The sequence below is a fragment of the Chenopodium album genome, chromosome 5, assembly GCF_948465745.1.
Source record: "Chenopodium album chromosome 5, dcCheAlbu1.1, whole genome shotgun sequence".
Taxonomy (NCBI): Eukaryota; Viridiplantae; Streptophyta; class Magnoliopsida; order Caryophyllales; family Amaranthaceae; genus Chenopodium; species Chenopodium album.
Window position 1 is genome coordinate 4,377,933 of NC_137838.1, and position 16,434 is coordinate 4,394,366.

General features: G+C 34.3%; 2 protein-coding genes across 2 annotated transcripts; one reads left to right on the forward strand and one right to left on the reverse strand.

The window, feature by feature from the left end:
- The first annotated feature begins 1,241 nt into the window (after positions 1 to 1,241).
- LOC145631343 (uncharacterized) lies at positions 1,242 to 2,754 on the forward strand. The gene is made up of 2 exons (XM_081683415.1): positions 1,242 to 2,000; positions 2,704 to 2,754. Exons 1-2 carry the CDS (start codon positions 1,242 to 1,244, stop codon positions 2,752 to 2,754), a joined length of 810 nt encoding a protein of 269 aa, XP_081539541.1.
- Positions 2,755 to 13,168: 10,414 nt separating this feature from the next.
- Positions 13,169 to 16,008, reverse strand: LOC145630124 (putative WRKY transcription factor 53). The gene is made up of 3 exons (XM_081682365.1): positions 15,677 to 16,008; positions 15,104 to 15,232; positions 13,169 to 14,109 (listed from the first exon to the last, which is right to left on the reverse strand). The coding sequence occupies exons 1-3, from the start codon at positions 16,006 to 16,008 to the stop codon at positions 13,422 to 13,424; spliced, it is 1,149 nt and encodes a 382-aa protein (XP_081538491.1). The 3' UTR covers positions 13,169 to 13,421.
- Positions 16,009 to 16,434: the final 426 nt, after the last annotated feature.

Here is a 16,434-nt window from a genome sequence, read left to right on the forward strand (position 1 = left end):
TGGGTAGTAGTCCTAATACAGCCAATAATTCTAATTCAACTACTGAACAAATCCAGTCAGAGGTTGGGCCATGGTCTTTGGTAGTGAACAAAATAAGCCCAGCTAGGAAAACCCAACCCTATATCAGAAATGGGAAAACAATTACTCCAAGCCAAAATTCTGAAGGCCCACCCAAAAAGAACCAATTAAAAAAGACACCCAACACCTCTCAAAATAATAGGTGGACTCCCTTATCACTCCAAAATAAAGAATTCGAAAATAAGGGAAGACAAAACGTTTCTGCAAATACTGAAAGTGGAGGTATAATCATGAAATCTGCTATTACAAGCATGCAAACAAGCTCAAAACCATTGACCTTCAATTTTAATCATGTCCATGCAACCAATGAGGTAAATCACCACTCCCAAAACTCTCTGGCAACAAGTAATCCATCCCAAGTAAGAGCTTATAAGCAAGACAACCCTTCATCTACTCGCCATCCTCACCAAGAAAACAACTCCAACCTTATCAATGGAGTCGAAAAAAATAGTAGAACCCTCGACAACTCTGAGCATGTCTCTAACCCCTGTAACTACCTCCTCTCCGGTGCAAATGGAGTTGGATCACCCCGAACAAGACCCGAAACCATCCCAGAAAAAACCAAGAATTTCATCCCCGACAACCCTAACCCTAGCCACGACAACTTCCATTCCTCCACCACTAACCTCGTCACCATCTCACCAGAAAAAGATCCCGAACCCTCGCCTCTCTTCCATCAGTCACAGCTTCCCTTCTCACCGTTCCCGAAACCACCACACTCGATCACCTTACCAGAAGTACCAATCAATCCCCCGAAACCATCAAGGAGCTCACCTGTCCGCTCAAGGAGCTTTTTCAGGCCGACTCCGACGAGATGGAGTGCAACACTTCCATCCCCTCCGAATGCAGAGAGAGTGGGTCCTCCCAGCCACACAATGCAGCTGCTATCCAACCAACACCAACTAATCCTAGACCACTTGGTAGGTCGAGTTCCGAATTGGGAATTGCCTCACTTAATTCCACCTCGGCGAAACATCCCTCACATCCCCTTACAATTAGAAAGCAGAGGAGTAGACATGGGGAAGTTGGGAAACCGTACGACAGTATTCAGTGTGCAAAGAGAAGTTGTAGGACTTCAAATCCAAGCTCGTTACTCCCAGGAACCTCCTTACGAGAAGGAGATACATGCCCTAATGACCCCATTGAAGGTGGAGGACATTTAGATGTTGGGGGAATGCGGGAATTGGGACGACTGGGAGGAGTTCCAACCTCCAATGATGCATAAAGGCAAGAATATTGTTGGTGTTAACCATGGTTCTCGTATGTCGAATTTAGAAATGAATGTTATTTTATGGAATATACGTGGAGCTTCCTCGAATGATTTTGTGCCGCATGCAATGGATGTCCTTCGTGATCACCGACCAAAAATTGTTATCCTACTGGAGACTAAGGCTGGTGAAGATCGTGCAATTGAAGTTGGAAAGTTTCTAGGCTTTGATGATTATACCGTGGTGGAACCTAGCAACAAGAGAGGAGGGATTTGGATGTTTTGGAAAAAGGGGGTGGATCTCATAAGTTATACTAAGAGAGCTCCGCACTACTTCCATGCTCTTTTCCATTTTAGTCCTAATCAACCGGAGTTCATGCTTACCGGGGTTTATACTCCGAGCACCGCTAAGGAACGACATGCAATGTGGGCAGATTGGCAACGTAATTATCCTGCTAATAATGTTCCCTGGATGGTTGCGGGTGACCTTAATGAAGTGACTTGTCAATCGGAAAAAAAAGGGGGTCGTATCTTTCGCCCTGGGCAATGTGCCGATTTCAATTCGTGGATGGATGGAGCAAGCATGGCTGATGTTGGCTTCAACAACAATCCTTATACTTGGACCAATGCTCGGAATGGGCTTGAATTAATCAGAGAACGACTTGATCGAGCCTTGGCTAATCCTGCTTGGCTTACAATTTTTCCCAACACTAAGGTAACTCACTTGCCTCGCTCATATTCTGATCACTGCCCTCTCTTAATTTCTCTTAATGATAATAGCAACGGGGGGCCTTATCCCTTTCATTGTAAAGAGTCGTGGTTGTTGCATCCGGATTTTCATAGGTATTTTACCTCCAATTGAGATAATTCTGATTTTATACTGGGTAGAAATTTTTTTCTTAATAATATTAAATATTGGAGCAACAATGTTTTTGGTAATTTAACTTACCGAAAAAAGAAAATTCGAGCAAGGTTGGATGGCATCCAAATTTACCTAGCTAATAAATCTTCTACTTTCCTTTCTCAACTTGAGTGTGATATTATTAAGGAACTAAATCAGATTCACCTAATTGAGAAAGTAATTTGGGCGCAAAAAGCTGGTATTAATTAGCGTAAGTATAGTGACTATAATATTAAATATTTTCACATACTTGCTAAAACAAAAAAATCAAGAGGTAAAATTACCACTCTTAAAAATTCGGAAGATGTGTGGATTTTTGATCAAACCACTCTAAAAAGTATGGCCAAGGACTATTTTGTGAATATGTTCGCCACGACCCATTCTAGCTGTAACCGTTTAATTTCCTATGCAAGTCCAGCCCACTTAACAATGGAGCAAGCCCAGATTCTCATTAGGCCAATTACCCCTTCAGAAGTCCATGATGTTTTGTTCTCTATGGCCCCTATGAAATGCCCAGGGCCTGATGGAATTCAGCCCATCTTCTTTAAGTTGTGTTAGGACCTTTTAGTGCATCCAATTACTAATTTTGTGAAATCTTGTTTTGACAATGGTATGATTCCTCATGATATTAACCTTTCTTATCTATGCCTTATTCCAAAAATTGATAGCCCTATCACCTTCAAAGATTTTTGGCCAATTGGTCTCTGCAATACCATATACAAAATCATCACTAAGACTATTACTCATAGAATCCGCCCGTATTTGGCCAATCTTATCAATCCCCTTCAATCGAGTTTTGTTAAAGACCGTAGCATTGATGAAAATATTATCATCATTAAAGAAATGGCTCACTACTTCAATAAGGCAAAAAAAGGGAGGAACATAATGGCCCTAAAGATTGATTTAACAAAAACTTTTGACAGTATTGAGTGGAGCTTTATCCGGGAAACATTATATGGTTTTCACTTCCCGGAAAAATTAATTAACCTCATCCTCTCTTGTATCACTTCAAACTCCATTTCTATCTTTATGGAATGGTGAGGTTGTTGAACCCTTTCAGCCTAGCCGTGGTATGTATACGGCAAGGTGATCCTCTTTCACCATATATTTTTGTGCTTTGTTTGGAACGTCTCTCCCAAATGATAGAACATGAGGTTCATAATAAAAATTGGGATCCTGTTAAAATCACCAAAGACATAGGAATTTCCCACTTGTTTTATGCGGATGATGTTTTTCTATTTGCTAAGGAAAACTCTAAAAACATCAACACTATCAACTCCATTCTTCACTCTTTTGGTCAAGCCTCTGGGTTGTGTATCAATTTGAATAAATCTTCTATTATTTTCCCATCCAAGATGTCACATTGCATCAGGAGAGAGGATTCATCATTATCTGGTATCAAAAGCTCTTTTTCCTTTGGTAAGTATCTTGGAGTCATGATTAGGCCTAACAAACTTTGAAAGGGAGATTATCTGACCCTTCTTGATAAAACCAAAGAAAGAATAAGGGGTGGCAAGCCAAACTTTTGAACATGGCTGGTAGAACTACCTTGATTAAATCTGTCCTTAACACCTATCCTCTCTATGTCATGCAAACTAATCTCCTTCCTATTGGTGTTCTTAATGATCTGGATCGGAGTTGTAAACGCTTCCTATGGAATAAAGTGGATAGATCCCACTATATTCCCCGCATCAAATGGGATGTTTTTTGTAAACCAATGTTGCTAGGAGGGTTGGGAATTAGATCCCTTAGAAGATGGAATGAAGTCTTTATGGCAAAATTAGACTGGAAAATGTTAAACCCGCCTGAAAAATTATGGGTCAAGATTCTAATGGGAAAATACTTAACTAAATCCAATTTTATGGATGCTACTCCTTCTCCCTCCTCCTCCACAATTTGGAGAGATATCCTAAAAGGAAGAAAAATTCTGAAAAATGGCCTAATATGTACCATTGGTAATGGTAATTCTATCTCCCCGTGGTACCATTATTGGGTAGGTGACAGCCCTCTTTGCAATCACACTACTCTCCCTATTCCCCCTCACCTTGCTCATTGGTGTGTTAGTCATATTATCCAAAATGGAAAATGGGACATTTCCCAAATAGCTCACCTTATTCCTCCCTCTATTCAATCCCTAATCCTTGCTACTCCCCTTTCCACTATTGCTAAACCCTCTGATAAAATAAGATGGAAACACTCGAGCAATGGCCAATTCACCATTAAAACAGCTTATGCGAGTACTACTCCTCCAAATCTCTCATCCTCTTCTCAAAATTTTAAATGGAAAAAGATCCGGCAAATTGAAATTCCTTATAAATATAAGATGTTACTTTGGAATATTGTGCATACTATCCTTCCTGTTGGAAGTCGGCTCAAATCCAAAATACCTTCTTTTGACCCAACTTGTGTAAGGTGTGGTGATGCTGATGAGGATCATCTTCACCTATTCAGGGACTGCCCCTCTTCCTCGAGTTTTTGGAATATCATCTTTGCCAAAAACGTTGTTTCTAAAAAAATTGATCTTCTTCAATTTCAAAATATATAATCAATGGTGGGAGTGGATTACTTTTAACCTCAATCAGGATAGAAATTGGAAAGTGGATTTTGCTATTGCTATTTGGCATATATGGAACTACAGGAACACTGCTGTATTTGAAGGATCCATGACTCGCATCCAGAGCTTGTTTGTGAAATTCAATTCAGATCTGTTTTTCAACAACAAAATTTTGCAGACTCATAATGGTGTTCCCATTCGTGGTGGCTCCCTTATGGTGTGATCTCTTCCTCAAATGGGCTACAAGAAGCTGAATACAGATGGCAGTTGGAAGGGTGAGAACAAGGCAGGAGGTGGTGGTGTTATTCGAAATGATGATGGTTCATGGCTAGTAGGATTTTCTATCAAACTACGAGTTGTTTCTCCTGAAGCTGCAGAGCTGCTGACAATCAGAGAAGGTTTAATTGTTGCAAAAAAATTCAACCTCCATCACCTAGAATTGGAAACTGACGCGGATGCTTTGAAGAAAATGCTGGAAAATGCTGAAGATTACCTCCACCATGAGCTGGGGATGATAATTCAAGATATTGTTCGATTGCTTGATGAAGATTGGATTGTAATCATCTTGCATAGCAAAAGACAGGCTAACGCTGTTGCTCATGGGCTGGCTAAGAAGGGAGCTCAAATGCCTGATGATGAGAATGATATCAAGTATTATTACTACCCCCCGAGACCTGTGGCAAGAGAATATGAAAGAGACCCGAAAAGGAACTAGTTCCCCCTGGATGAAAGATCAGACTCCTGGGTTCATGTCTGATATTTGGTACTATCAAGTTATGACTGTTGTAACTACTATCCCTTACTTGCTTTCTACTCTGTTTAATGCTTTTGCATCCTATGTTTATGTAATGAACAGCATAAGCTGCCCCAAGGCCCTTAGGCCATATCTATAATATCTCTCTTTGGTGTGCGTTAAAAAAATCGTAATAATTGTAAGTTTGAAACTGATACGGCCAAAAAAATGAAAAGTTAACTTCATTTTTTCTTTGATGTGATTTATCAGTGCAAAAGATTGACACGAAGCAACCCTATACACTTAGTACTCCCTCCCTTTTTAAATATTTGCTCCACTTTTCTTTTCCGGCCATTTTTAAATACTTGCTCCATTTCCTTAGTTGGAAAGTTTTTACAATATTTAATTCATTTCTACCACCTAGTGGACCTAACAAATATCATATTTTATTCATTTCATATTCTCTCACCTCCAATTTCTCCACTACTTTTGCTTTTTACAATTTTTTATTCTTCCACCAACCCCACTACCTCCATATTTTATTACTTTCTCCAATTTCTCCTAAAACTCCGCGCATGGAGAAATGGAGCAATGACAAATTAGAGAGAAAATGAAATTGAATGACTTGATTATAGAAAATGGAATAGAATGACTTGATTATTATTCATCGATAGGTAGAGTATTTATACAAAACCTACGCTCAAAAGATAGGAAACAATATTCCTAAAGATATACTAACATAATCATAAACCATAAAGATATATTCTCAAAATAATATCTTAACATAAATATCCTAAATATATTATTCTCTGAATGATATCTACGGAAAATATGTCATACATATATTTTACGATATCTCATATCTCTAACACCCTCTCGCAATCGTAACGGCAATAACACGAACGTTGCGATTGGAAATTCTTCAATTTGTTGAAGCCGAGATGCACACTCTTGTGATGTTGGGGTCAAATTTTTGTTTCTTCTTTTTCAACGATGAGAACGGTCATCTTTTCGAACTCATAAGTCATCAATCAAACAGGAACGTCATTCTTTTCGAACCTGCAAATAACAATTTTGGTTTTTCCAGAGCAAAACCGAGCTCCAATCAAATATTGGTTTTTCCAGAGTAAACCACACTCAAATCTTTTATTGGTCTTTCAGAGTAAACCACACTCATATCCAAATGAGCAAAATCATGCTCGAATCAACTCACAAACCTTGTCTCACGGCACAAGGAGAACCAAATATATCTTGTCTCACGACACAAGAGAGACGTTTTTTTTTTTTTTTAATATTGCGTCAAGCATAACGCTATTTAATGTCTTCACCTCCAAAGATATGTTATAAGTGGAGAAAGTCCACTCACATACTCTCACAAAAAAATTCTCCCAAAAAAAAAATTCACATACACATATATGATACGTGTACCAACCCAAAAAAATAAAAATTTAATTAATATTGCACAGCGGAAGCAAAATTTTGAATCCCACCGGTGGGTTTAACTTTCTAACCCACCGGCAAGGGAAAAATTTTTGTGAGCGGTCCCAAGATTTAACCTGCTCTTGATACCATGACAAATTAGAGAGAAAATGGAATAGAATGACTTGATTATTATTCGCTCAAAAAATAGGAAACAATATTCCTAAAGATATACTAACATAATCATAAACCCTATAGATATATTCTCAAAATAATATCTTAACATAAATATCCTAAATATATTATTCTCTGAATGATATCTACGGAAAATATATCATACATATATTTTCCGATATCTCATATCTCTAACAAGCAAGTATTTAAAAACGGAGGGAGTAGCTGTAAGAAAATTTTGTTTGAAAAAGAAATGTAGCTGCCTTTTGACGGAGATGGGGATGTTGCAGCCTTATTTATGATGTGTTTGTCACTGTCAGTGCAAAGAGTAGTGTATTAAGGGTCTATTCTCATTGACTGAACTTAGCTGAACTGAACTGAACTGAAATGAATATTTTATAAGAGAAGGAAATTAGGAGCTGGACTGAACTGAACTGAACTGAACTGAATTGATCAATGACATTGTGACACATGTCACAAGTAACTAGTAAAACAGGTTACCAACCGGTTTTGTATCATTTTTGGCAAATACATGTGAAAGGTGGTGTTATTCTGGAATAATCAAAAGGTGGTGCTATTATTGGAAGACCGCCCAAGGTGGTGTTATTTTTGACAAATTTTCCTAATTACTATTGAAATGTGGGGCAGTTTGTGCAATGTATGTATGACCAAGGATATGACAATATGACACCATTGACATTTACCTCAATTTTTTCTCGGGTAACTATTTGCAATTGGCTTTGTGATGGTGTGACAGTGTCCGAAATTGTGTTATTGGATGTTATTGATGTGGGAAAAAAAATCAAGATCATTACAAATAGCCTCTTGCAATTCAAACCTACAGTTTCTAATTAACCAAATTCGACAATCAACAAAATTGCAACTTACTTTAGATAAGCTATGAGCCACTACATTACCCAACCTTTTGATGAAAAAGAAAACTTTAGAATATCCTTTATACATAAATAATAAAAGTCAAAGATGATGATTTTATCACGGTGATTATTATACATAAGTTTAATAAAAGTAATTATATATATCAATATAAATTAACCTTCTTTCCATGTGGAATTTTTTTAGAAAAGTCCCACATTGAATGATGAAAACATATCAATGGATATAATATCAAAAAACATTTTATCATAGGAATATCTTCTATTTTTCTAAATTAATTAATAATGAAAAACGTAAGTAACAAATAACGCACAATACCTGTCTTCTCTCCTCTCTCTCTTCTCTCCAAAACCCTAGACTCCATTGTTGAATTTTAATGGAGCTTCCATCGATTTTAACCGGTGGAAAGCCCCAATCCTAGTTTCTTTAAAGCTTTTTTAGGTTTTCTAGTAATGCTTCCTCCTTTTGAGAGGAATTTTTCTCTTTCGAAAGAAAGGGTTTCCAACCTCCTTCGAAATACAAGGGTTTTTCGACCTCCTTCGAAAGACAAGGTTTATCTCCTCTTTTCAAGGTAGAAATTTCTTAGTTTTGAATCCATGATATTAAATCTAATGGATTGTCGTGAAATTATTTCGTTGGTGAAAAAGTTATCAAGTTTTCGAATGCATACAGATGAATCAGAAGAAAAACATCCTCACGGTTACAAAGGATCATTAGATTGTCTCTCCAACAAGGCTGTATTTTCCAGCGATATAAGCGGAAGATGTTCCATAGTGCAAGATCTACTCGACGATCGTAGTTTTTATGAAGGAAAATTTTATTTGATTCAATATCTTATGTATTTGTTAACGTCGAATCTATATTGTAGATGTCGTATGACTTTTAATTAATGAAATATTTTTGCTATTAAAAAAAAATTAATTAATAATGAAAACAGGTTTGGTACAAGGAATAAGTGTATCAGTTGTAGTTTTGATTTAATACATCACTAAGTTAATCAGGGCGAAAATTTTAGGTTGAATTTTTCTGATTAATTTAAAACTTTCAATTGAACCCATATTCGAGTTTTTGAAAGTAATTCCACAATAATATAATCAACCTTGATAGTATTGGCAGCATTTTGTATATACTTCTTCATTATTCAAGGAAGAATCTCAGGCCAATTAGTTTAATTTCATGTTGAAGCAAAATTGATTGTAGTCACCTTGTGTATCGAGTTAACTTTTTTCCATTAGTTTTATTTTCGATTCGGCTATTATGGCAGTTGCATATATGAGCATTGAAATTTGCGTAAATAAATAAAACAATAATAGGAGTATTTTGTAAGAACAAAAAGAAATTGTGTAAAAAAGAAAATTAAATAAACAAGAATATTTTATTGTATGACTAGAACAATGGGATGCAGTATATATATTGTTTTCCCAAATATATTGGCCTATATATAATATCATGTGTCCTTATAAATTACAAACAAGTGTGTATATGCTCGCAATAGGTTAATATCTATCTGTAATATTATTAAAACTCAATGGGATAACATGGTATCGCCATGTGTCATCTTTTCTTTAATAAAATGAACATTTGTCAAAAATAACACGACCTTTCACCGGTATTCTCAAAATGAAAACGACCTTTGGATTATCTCAAAATAACACGACCTTTGACACATATCTTCCATAAATTGAACAAAAAAACCGGTAATTGTTTTACAGGTTACATTTGACACGTGTTTTGTTGTTATTTGTTAAGATTTTTTTTAAATATTAATGATCTTAATTAAAAAAAATTGAAATTAACCAAACACCACCTTCTTCTTCGTGATCCCCTCCCTACCTCTACCTCCATCTCCACCACACACTCCCCGAAAACCACCCCAACCCAGCCAACCACATCGGAAACAACCCCGGCCCACTCCCTAAGTCTGCCCCCTCCCACCTTATACTCAAAACAAACCCACGTACATATCCTCATCCATCACCTTGAAACCATCGCTAAACCACCGCATCTATTCCTAAAATCGTGAAATTGCCGCTCCACCCTTGAAACCCAATCAACACCCTAACCTATGGGAAAAGAGAGTAGAGAGAGCTTGCGTGAAGGAGAGGGAGGTGAATAGGTGATAGCATCTGATCGAAATGTGGTAGGGAGGGGTGACGAAATCGGGAACAGGGTAGGAATTGGGGGCCGAATTTGGGGACAAGATGGAAGGGGGTACGGAATCGGGGATGGGAATTAAAGGGCGCCGGAAAAGGGATCAAAGGGAGGTCTAGCGTCGATGGGGTTGGGATAGGAAGACGCTGGCGAAGATAGGGGGATGTGCAGTGGAGGAGGAGGGGCGGTAAAGCTGGTAGGGCTGACTGGGTTTTTTTTTTTTTTTTTTTATTAATAAGTTTTTTTTTATGTTTTAAGTTTTTTAATTTTTTTAATTTTAAGGTTTTTTTTTAAAAAAATGAAAATTATATAAAAATTGACCAATGATACTTTGACACGTGTCATAGGTAACCTATTAAATAGGTTACCAACGGATCACGTTTCATTTATGGAAGATATGTGTCAAAGGTCGTGTTATATTGAGATAATCCAAAGGTCGTTTTATTTTGGGAATACTGGTGAAAGGTCGTGTTATTTTTAACAAATTTTCCTTATATTAAAGAAAAGATGACACATGGCGATACCATGTTATCCCATTGAGTTTTAATAATATTATAGATAGACCGGTGAAAGGATATGACACCATTGACATTTACCTAAATTTGTTCTCTTGTAAGTATTTGCAAATTGGCTTTGTAATGGTGTGACAATGTCCGAGATTGTGTTGTTGGATGGTATTGATAAGTGAAAAAAATCAAGATCATTACAAATAGCCTCTTGTAATTCAAAACTATACTTATTTTGTAACTTACTTCAACTAAGCTATAAGCCACTACATTATACAACCTCTTGATGAAAAAGAAATAGAAAGACCTGCAATCACTTGTGAACTTTAGAATATCCTCAAAGATGATTTTATCACAGTGATTATTATACATACGTAAGTTTTAATGAAATTAATTATATATATCAACTATTATGGATATAATATCAAAAAGCATTATAGTTTAGATAATATCTTCTATTATACCTTGCAATCTACAACACTATATTATATTTCATTATCACGGATTTTATAAACAACAAAGCACGATCATGTTTGCTAAATTAATTAATAATGAATGGTAAATTAATTAATAATGAAAACAGATTTAATACAAGGCATAAGAGTATCAGTTGTAGTCATGTGATACATCAACAATTAAGAGGTATGCCATGAAAGGCTAAAAGAATTATACATATCTATTTCTTATGTTATTAACATCTCATTTTTGTAAAATTTTATATTTGAAGAATGAGTAATTCCGCTAATTAATCCTGTATCTTTCATTTTCTTTTATAATTTAATGAAAATTTATTATCCTACTGAATTTAGGTTGAATTTTTCCTATTAATTTAAAACTTTCAATTGAACCCATGTTTGAGTTTTTGCAAGTAATCTTTGTGTGGGTGCCACAATAATATAATAAACGTTAATCCAGTTGCCACCAATTTGTATATATTTCTTCACTATTCAAATAAACATCTCTAAATCAATTTGATTTGGGTCAATTAATTCATATTGTTTTAAAATTTAATTAGATTAATTAGTTTAATTTCATGTTGAAGCGAAATTGATTATTCTAGTCACATTGTGTATCAAGTTAACTTTTTCGATTAGTTTTATTTTAAATTTGGGTATTATGGATTGGGTTGCATAACTGAGCATTGAAATGTGTATAAATAAATGAAACAATAATAGTAATTGTGCAAAAAACAAAATTAAATAAAAAAAGTTTTTTTTTTTTTGGGTGTTCCATCCGATTCGCCTTTTGGGCTAATCTGTATTCGGGGATTAGTTCTGAGTGGTAAAGTTCTAGTTCCCTTCCAATTATTATTGTGGACTAGAGCAATGGAGTGCAATTGCTTGTAATTTTGTAAATATTTGGAAACCATATACTTCCTCTGTTCTGTTAATATTGCAACAAGGAGGAAATTACGCATCCTAAAACACATTTTATATGCTAAATATCTACAATTGTGTAAGTGTAAAAATTATAAAAAGTTGATATTGTGAAAGTATTATATGAGACGAATCCAACAAGATCCCACTTGACCATATTTTGCTTAACGTATAACTCATATTATATGGTCAAACAAGAGTGATGAATAGTGCAAAAAGTCCATTGTTGCAATATTAATAAAACGGAGGAAGTATTAGAATATATCTAGCAAGACAAGTTGATATTGTATTTCCAAATATATTGGCCAATATATAAATATCGTGTGTCCTTATAGATTACATACAAGTGTGTAAATCCTCATAATAGGTTAATATTTTCTTGTAAAAGGCAAACAGTAGTATCTCTAACTAACAATATATATATAATATAGTTGTATAAACTTTAAAAAAAATCGGGTGTACAATAATTATTGTACATCCACTATAAAGATAGACTAGATTGATCAAAAGTTACCTCTAAAATAAATAAAAGTTACCCTAATATGCATAAAAGTAATCCAATACAAATAAAAATTTTTAGTAAAGAATCACATTTTAAATGACTAAAAATCAATTATTTGTGTTAAATGTAATTAAATTACCATTATACAACTTTTCTTATTGTCTATTTATATAAAAATTGTATCATGTTAAAAGTTACCCAAAAAAAGGCAAAAAGTTACCCTAAAATTAGGTAAAAGTTACCCTTATACTGCTCGATGTACAATAAAATTAGTGTAAACCGGGTATATACAAAAGTTTTTGATATAGTTGCAGCTATATATATATATATATATATATATATATATATATATATATATATATATATATATATATATATATATATATATATATATATATATATAATATAGTTGCATATTACCACGATGTCAGCATACATGCATCAAAATTAAGACATACAACATGTCAATAAAAAGCCTTCAACTTCCAATAATTATTTCATAATCATTATTATGTTACAACTTAGAAGAACTAAATACTGAATAAGAATACATAGATCATTTCTAATCAAGTATTTGAATTGAAAACTAAAGGGAAAAAAATAAATGTACGTGGGCACAAAACAAAATTGTTAGAAATTAATTAAATCAGGAAACTAAAGGAAATAGGTAGACACGTATACTAATACTACCGCCATCCAGACCTATTTAGTCGTCACATTACTAGTTCAAATTACACTAAAAATAGGACAATAAAACTTCGTTCTGGATGGAGGGAGTATTTAGTATATAATTTTTCTGGAGGACTCTCATTCACTTAACTAAACCTAGGAAACAAATGCATTCCATCACTACTCAAATTAAAATGCGTACCTACTAATTGCTGTTTGTCATCCTTGGAAAAATGTATGTGCACAAACAAATACTATTAATAATAATTTGGGTTTTCAAGATTGAAAACATCATCAAATTCACCTTCATGATGATCAAACGAAAGCTCCGATGCAATCGTTGGGGAGTTAGCAGCCGAGGTAGATGATGGATGGACACCATTTTGTTGAATCAAAGCACCTTGTAATTGATGATCAACTTCAATATTATTCTGATTATTGTTATGATCATTGAAGTTGTTATTCATTAGACATTGAGAAGATTGGTATGTTGTGTATGTACTTGAATTGGTAGGAAAATTTCCATGATCAACAAAGTTATTATTAGCACTATGATGAAGCAATGAATTAAAGGATGAAGGGAAGGAAAAGGAAGGACATTTATTTTTTAGGTTGATATTATTATTATTATTATTATTATGAGTGTTAATAATAGGTTTCATGTCTTCAACATTATTGTCTCTTTTGAAATTCCACATGATTTTTTGTGGTGGTTGTTGAGAATGTGGATGTTGATGAGGAGTGTAGATTAGGGTTTCAATAGGTTCGGATTTGGGTGTAAGGTTTGGAAGTTGGAAGGACGAGGAGGAGGAGGAAGCTGCCTGAGAACAGGTGTGTTTACCGCGATAAGTGACATCAAAGGAGCTAGGATCATCATCACTTCTTTGCACTTGCTTTGTGGCCAAACACCCTTGGAAAACTCTATGTGTACACCTATAATATGCCCTGCAAATTAACATCAAGATCATAGTAATTATTATTGTATTAGATGAAATAATAAACACCTTTAGGTGGTGTTTAGTATGAACATTGTAAAGGAATGGAATAAGAGAGGAGAATGAATCATTTAATCACCTTTTCATTTGTTTGGTTTAACCATGAAAATAATCACTTAAATTTAACTCCTTTTCTTTTTTGTTTGAGAAGCTACAAGGTAATTGTTATCTTAGCTAGGTTTTAAAGAGGTAATTATTAACAAATTAAATTGGCTGAAATCATTATCTAATACTTATAGGTAATGGTAATCGTTACCCAAACCTTTTAATTTCCACACAAGGAATCACACATTATAGATAATGGTAATCGTTACCCAATACTTATAATAAATTAAATAAGCTGAAATCATTACCTGATTAATACTTATAGGTAATGGTAATTGTTACCCAAATCTGTTTCCGACCATGCAAATTAAATTAAAAAAAACACACACTATATATGTTCCCTTAATTTCCACACAAGGAATCACACATTATTTGTCCCGTTAAATTCCATATTTGTGGAAGTAAAGTATTGACTTGTTTAATTAGAATGCGTGTGGTAGATGATACAAGTATATAGCAATAATCGAACTTATTAATCATGCAATCGTTATTATTGTACTTAAAAATGTCATTCAAAAAAATATATATAATTGTATAAGTTATCACTGATAATTCATGGATAGGTGTCAATTTATAAATTAACTCTTTAATTAGCTGGAAGAATGCATGATTAATGACTGAACTACAACCAGAGTTTGCAAAGTACTGTATACAATGAGTACGGATTAATGGATTATTATATACTAATATTGGTATCTGTTATTTGAAGCTTCTGTTATGCTTTAATTTCCTTGTTTTATGGACATTCATATATATGATAAGGATAAAATATGCAATAATATTGTATTAATTAAATAATAATTAAGTAATCCTAATTATGTACTGATAACATTACATACCTTGGAAAATTGGCTCCAAGAATGTCCTTTTGTCCATATTTTCTCCAATTATAACCATCTTCAATTGGTCCTTCGAGTCCACTGCTAGTAGAACCTTGCACTCTTTGTGTAATTCGAGGAGAAATCCTTCTGTAATACGAAGTACATAGTATAGTTAATTTGATCATAAGTTTAATTAAGCACGATTAATGAAATTGATTTGATGATAAAAATGGCACATATTGATGAGGGTATCTTTATCACAAAAGTGTAATGATTTTCAAAACTAAGACCTACAAATTAAATGATATGATAAATTAAACATAGAAAACAAAAAAATAATGTCTATAATCATGTTTCTTCCTTTTTATGCACAAAAAGTAAACAATACTACAATAACAAAACACAAAAAGTAAGAATCAAATTTGAGCTAGAAAAGTTTGTAAATAAAGGTGTGGATATACACAACTTTATCCCTATATAGTCAACGACTATAGGAAACCACAAAATGTAAACCTTTCTTTAAACTGGATCTCTGTCGAAAATTATCTAGTTTAATGAGCCAAATTGAATCTTCACATGGTAGACACTTACCTCTTTTTAGAGTCATCTTTGTATTCAGCTGGATCTCTGAAATCTCCGTCAGAATCTAAGCTTTTAGGGCTTCCACTAAAGGAATTAGGGGAGTCATTTGTTGCAGGAGTTGTCAGCTGAAATTGAAACTGGTTCGTTGAATCATATTGCAAGATCTGTAATGACCTTTCAAATTTGGCCAAAATGTCTTTAGCCATCAATCCATATGCTTTATTGGAAGATGAGTGTATCTCGTTGCCAAGACCCAACTGAAGTTCCCTAGTAAGATCTCTCCCTTCAACAAGCACATTCACCAAACTCTTTGAACTCATATCATTCACATTGCTCCCCATTATTTTTCTTTATTTCTTACCCAAAATAAGCCCTATAAAACCAACATATATATATGATTCAATCAATATATATACCTCATATATTTCTTGCTAACTAAAACTAAACACAAAATACTAATTATTGTAAACTTATATATATATAATTCAAAAATGGAAAGATAAGATGATTAAAAACAAATTAAAAAGGGACAACATGAGAGTCAACTACACAAGTTGCAAACTCATACTAGTAAATAAACACAAACAAGTTGAGGATTTTGATATGGATGAATCTTTCAATGGCGCCTAGCTAGCACACGCAAGTTGCACAATGGCTTTAGCTAGCTCTTCAACAATCGGGGGAGCCGGGTCGTCGTGCCACCCTCTCGCGAGATCCCGAGATCGAATCTCAAAGAAGCATGCTCATCATGTAAATAGCTAGCTAGA

Excerpts from the sequence above, each read along its gene's own strand:
- LOC145631343 (XM_081683415.1), top strand. The coding sequence starts at position 1,242 with ATGTTGGGGGAATGCGGGAATTGGGACGACTGGGAGGAGTTCCAACCT. Across the intron at positions 2,001-2,703 it reads CAATTTTTCCCAACACTAAG|GGCCTGATGGAATTCAGCCC; the intron begins GTAACTCACTTG and ends TGAAATGCCCAG.
- LOC145630124 (XM_081682365.1), bottom strand. The coding sequence starts at position 16,008 with ATGGGGAGCAATGTGAATGATATGAGTTCAAAGAGTTTGGTGAATGTG. Across the intron at positions 15,233-15,676 it reads AAAGATGACTCTAAAAAGAG|AAGGATTTCTCCTCGAATTA; the intron begins GTAAGTGTCTAC and ends TTCGTATTACAG. Across the intron at positions 14,110-15,103 it reads CTTGGAGCCAATTTTCCAAG|GGCATATTATAGGTGTACAC; the intron begins GTATGTAATGTT and ends GTTAATTTGCAG.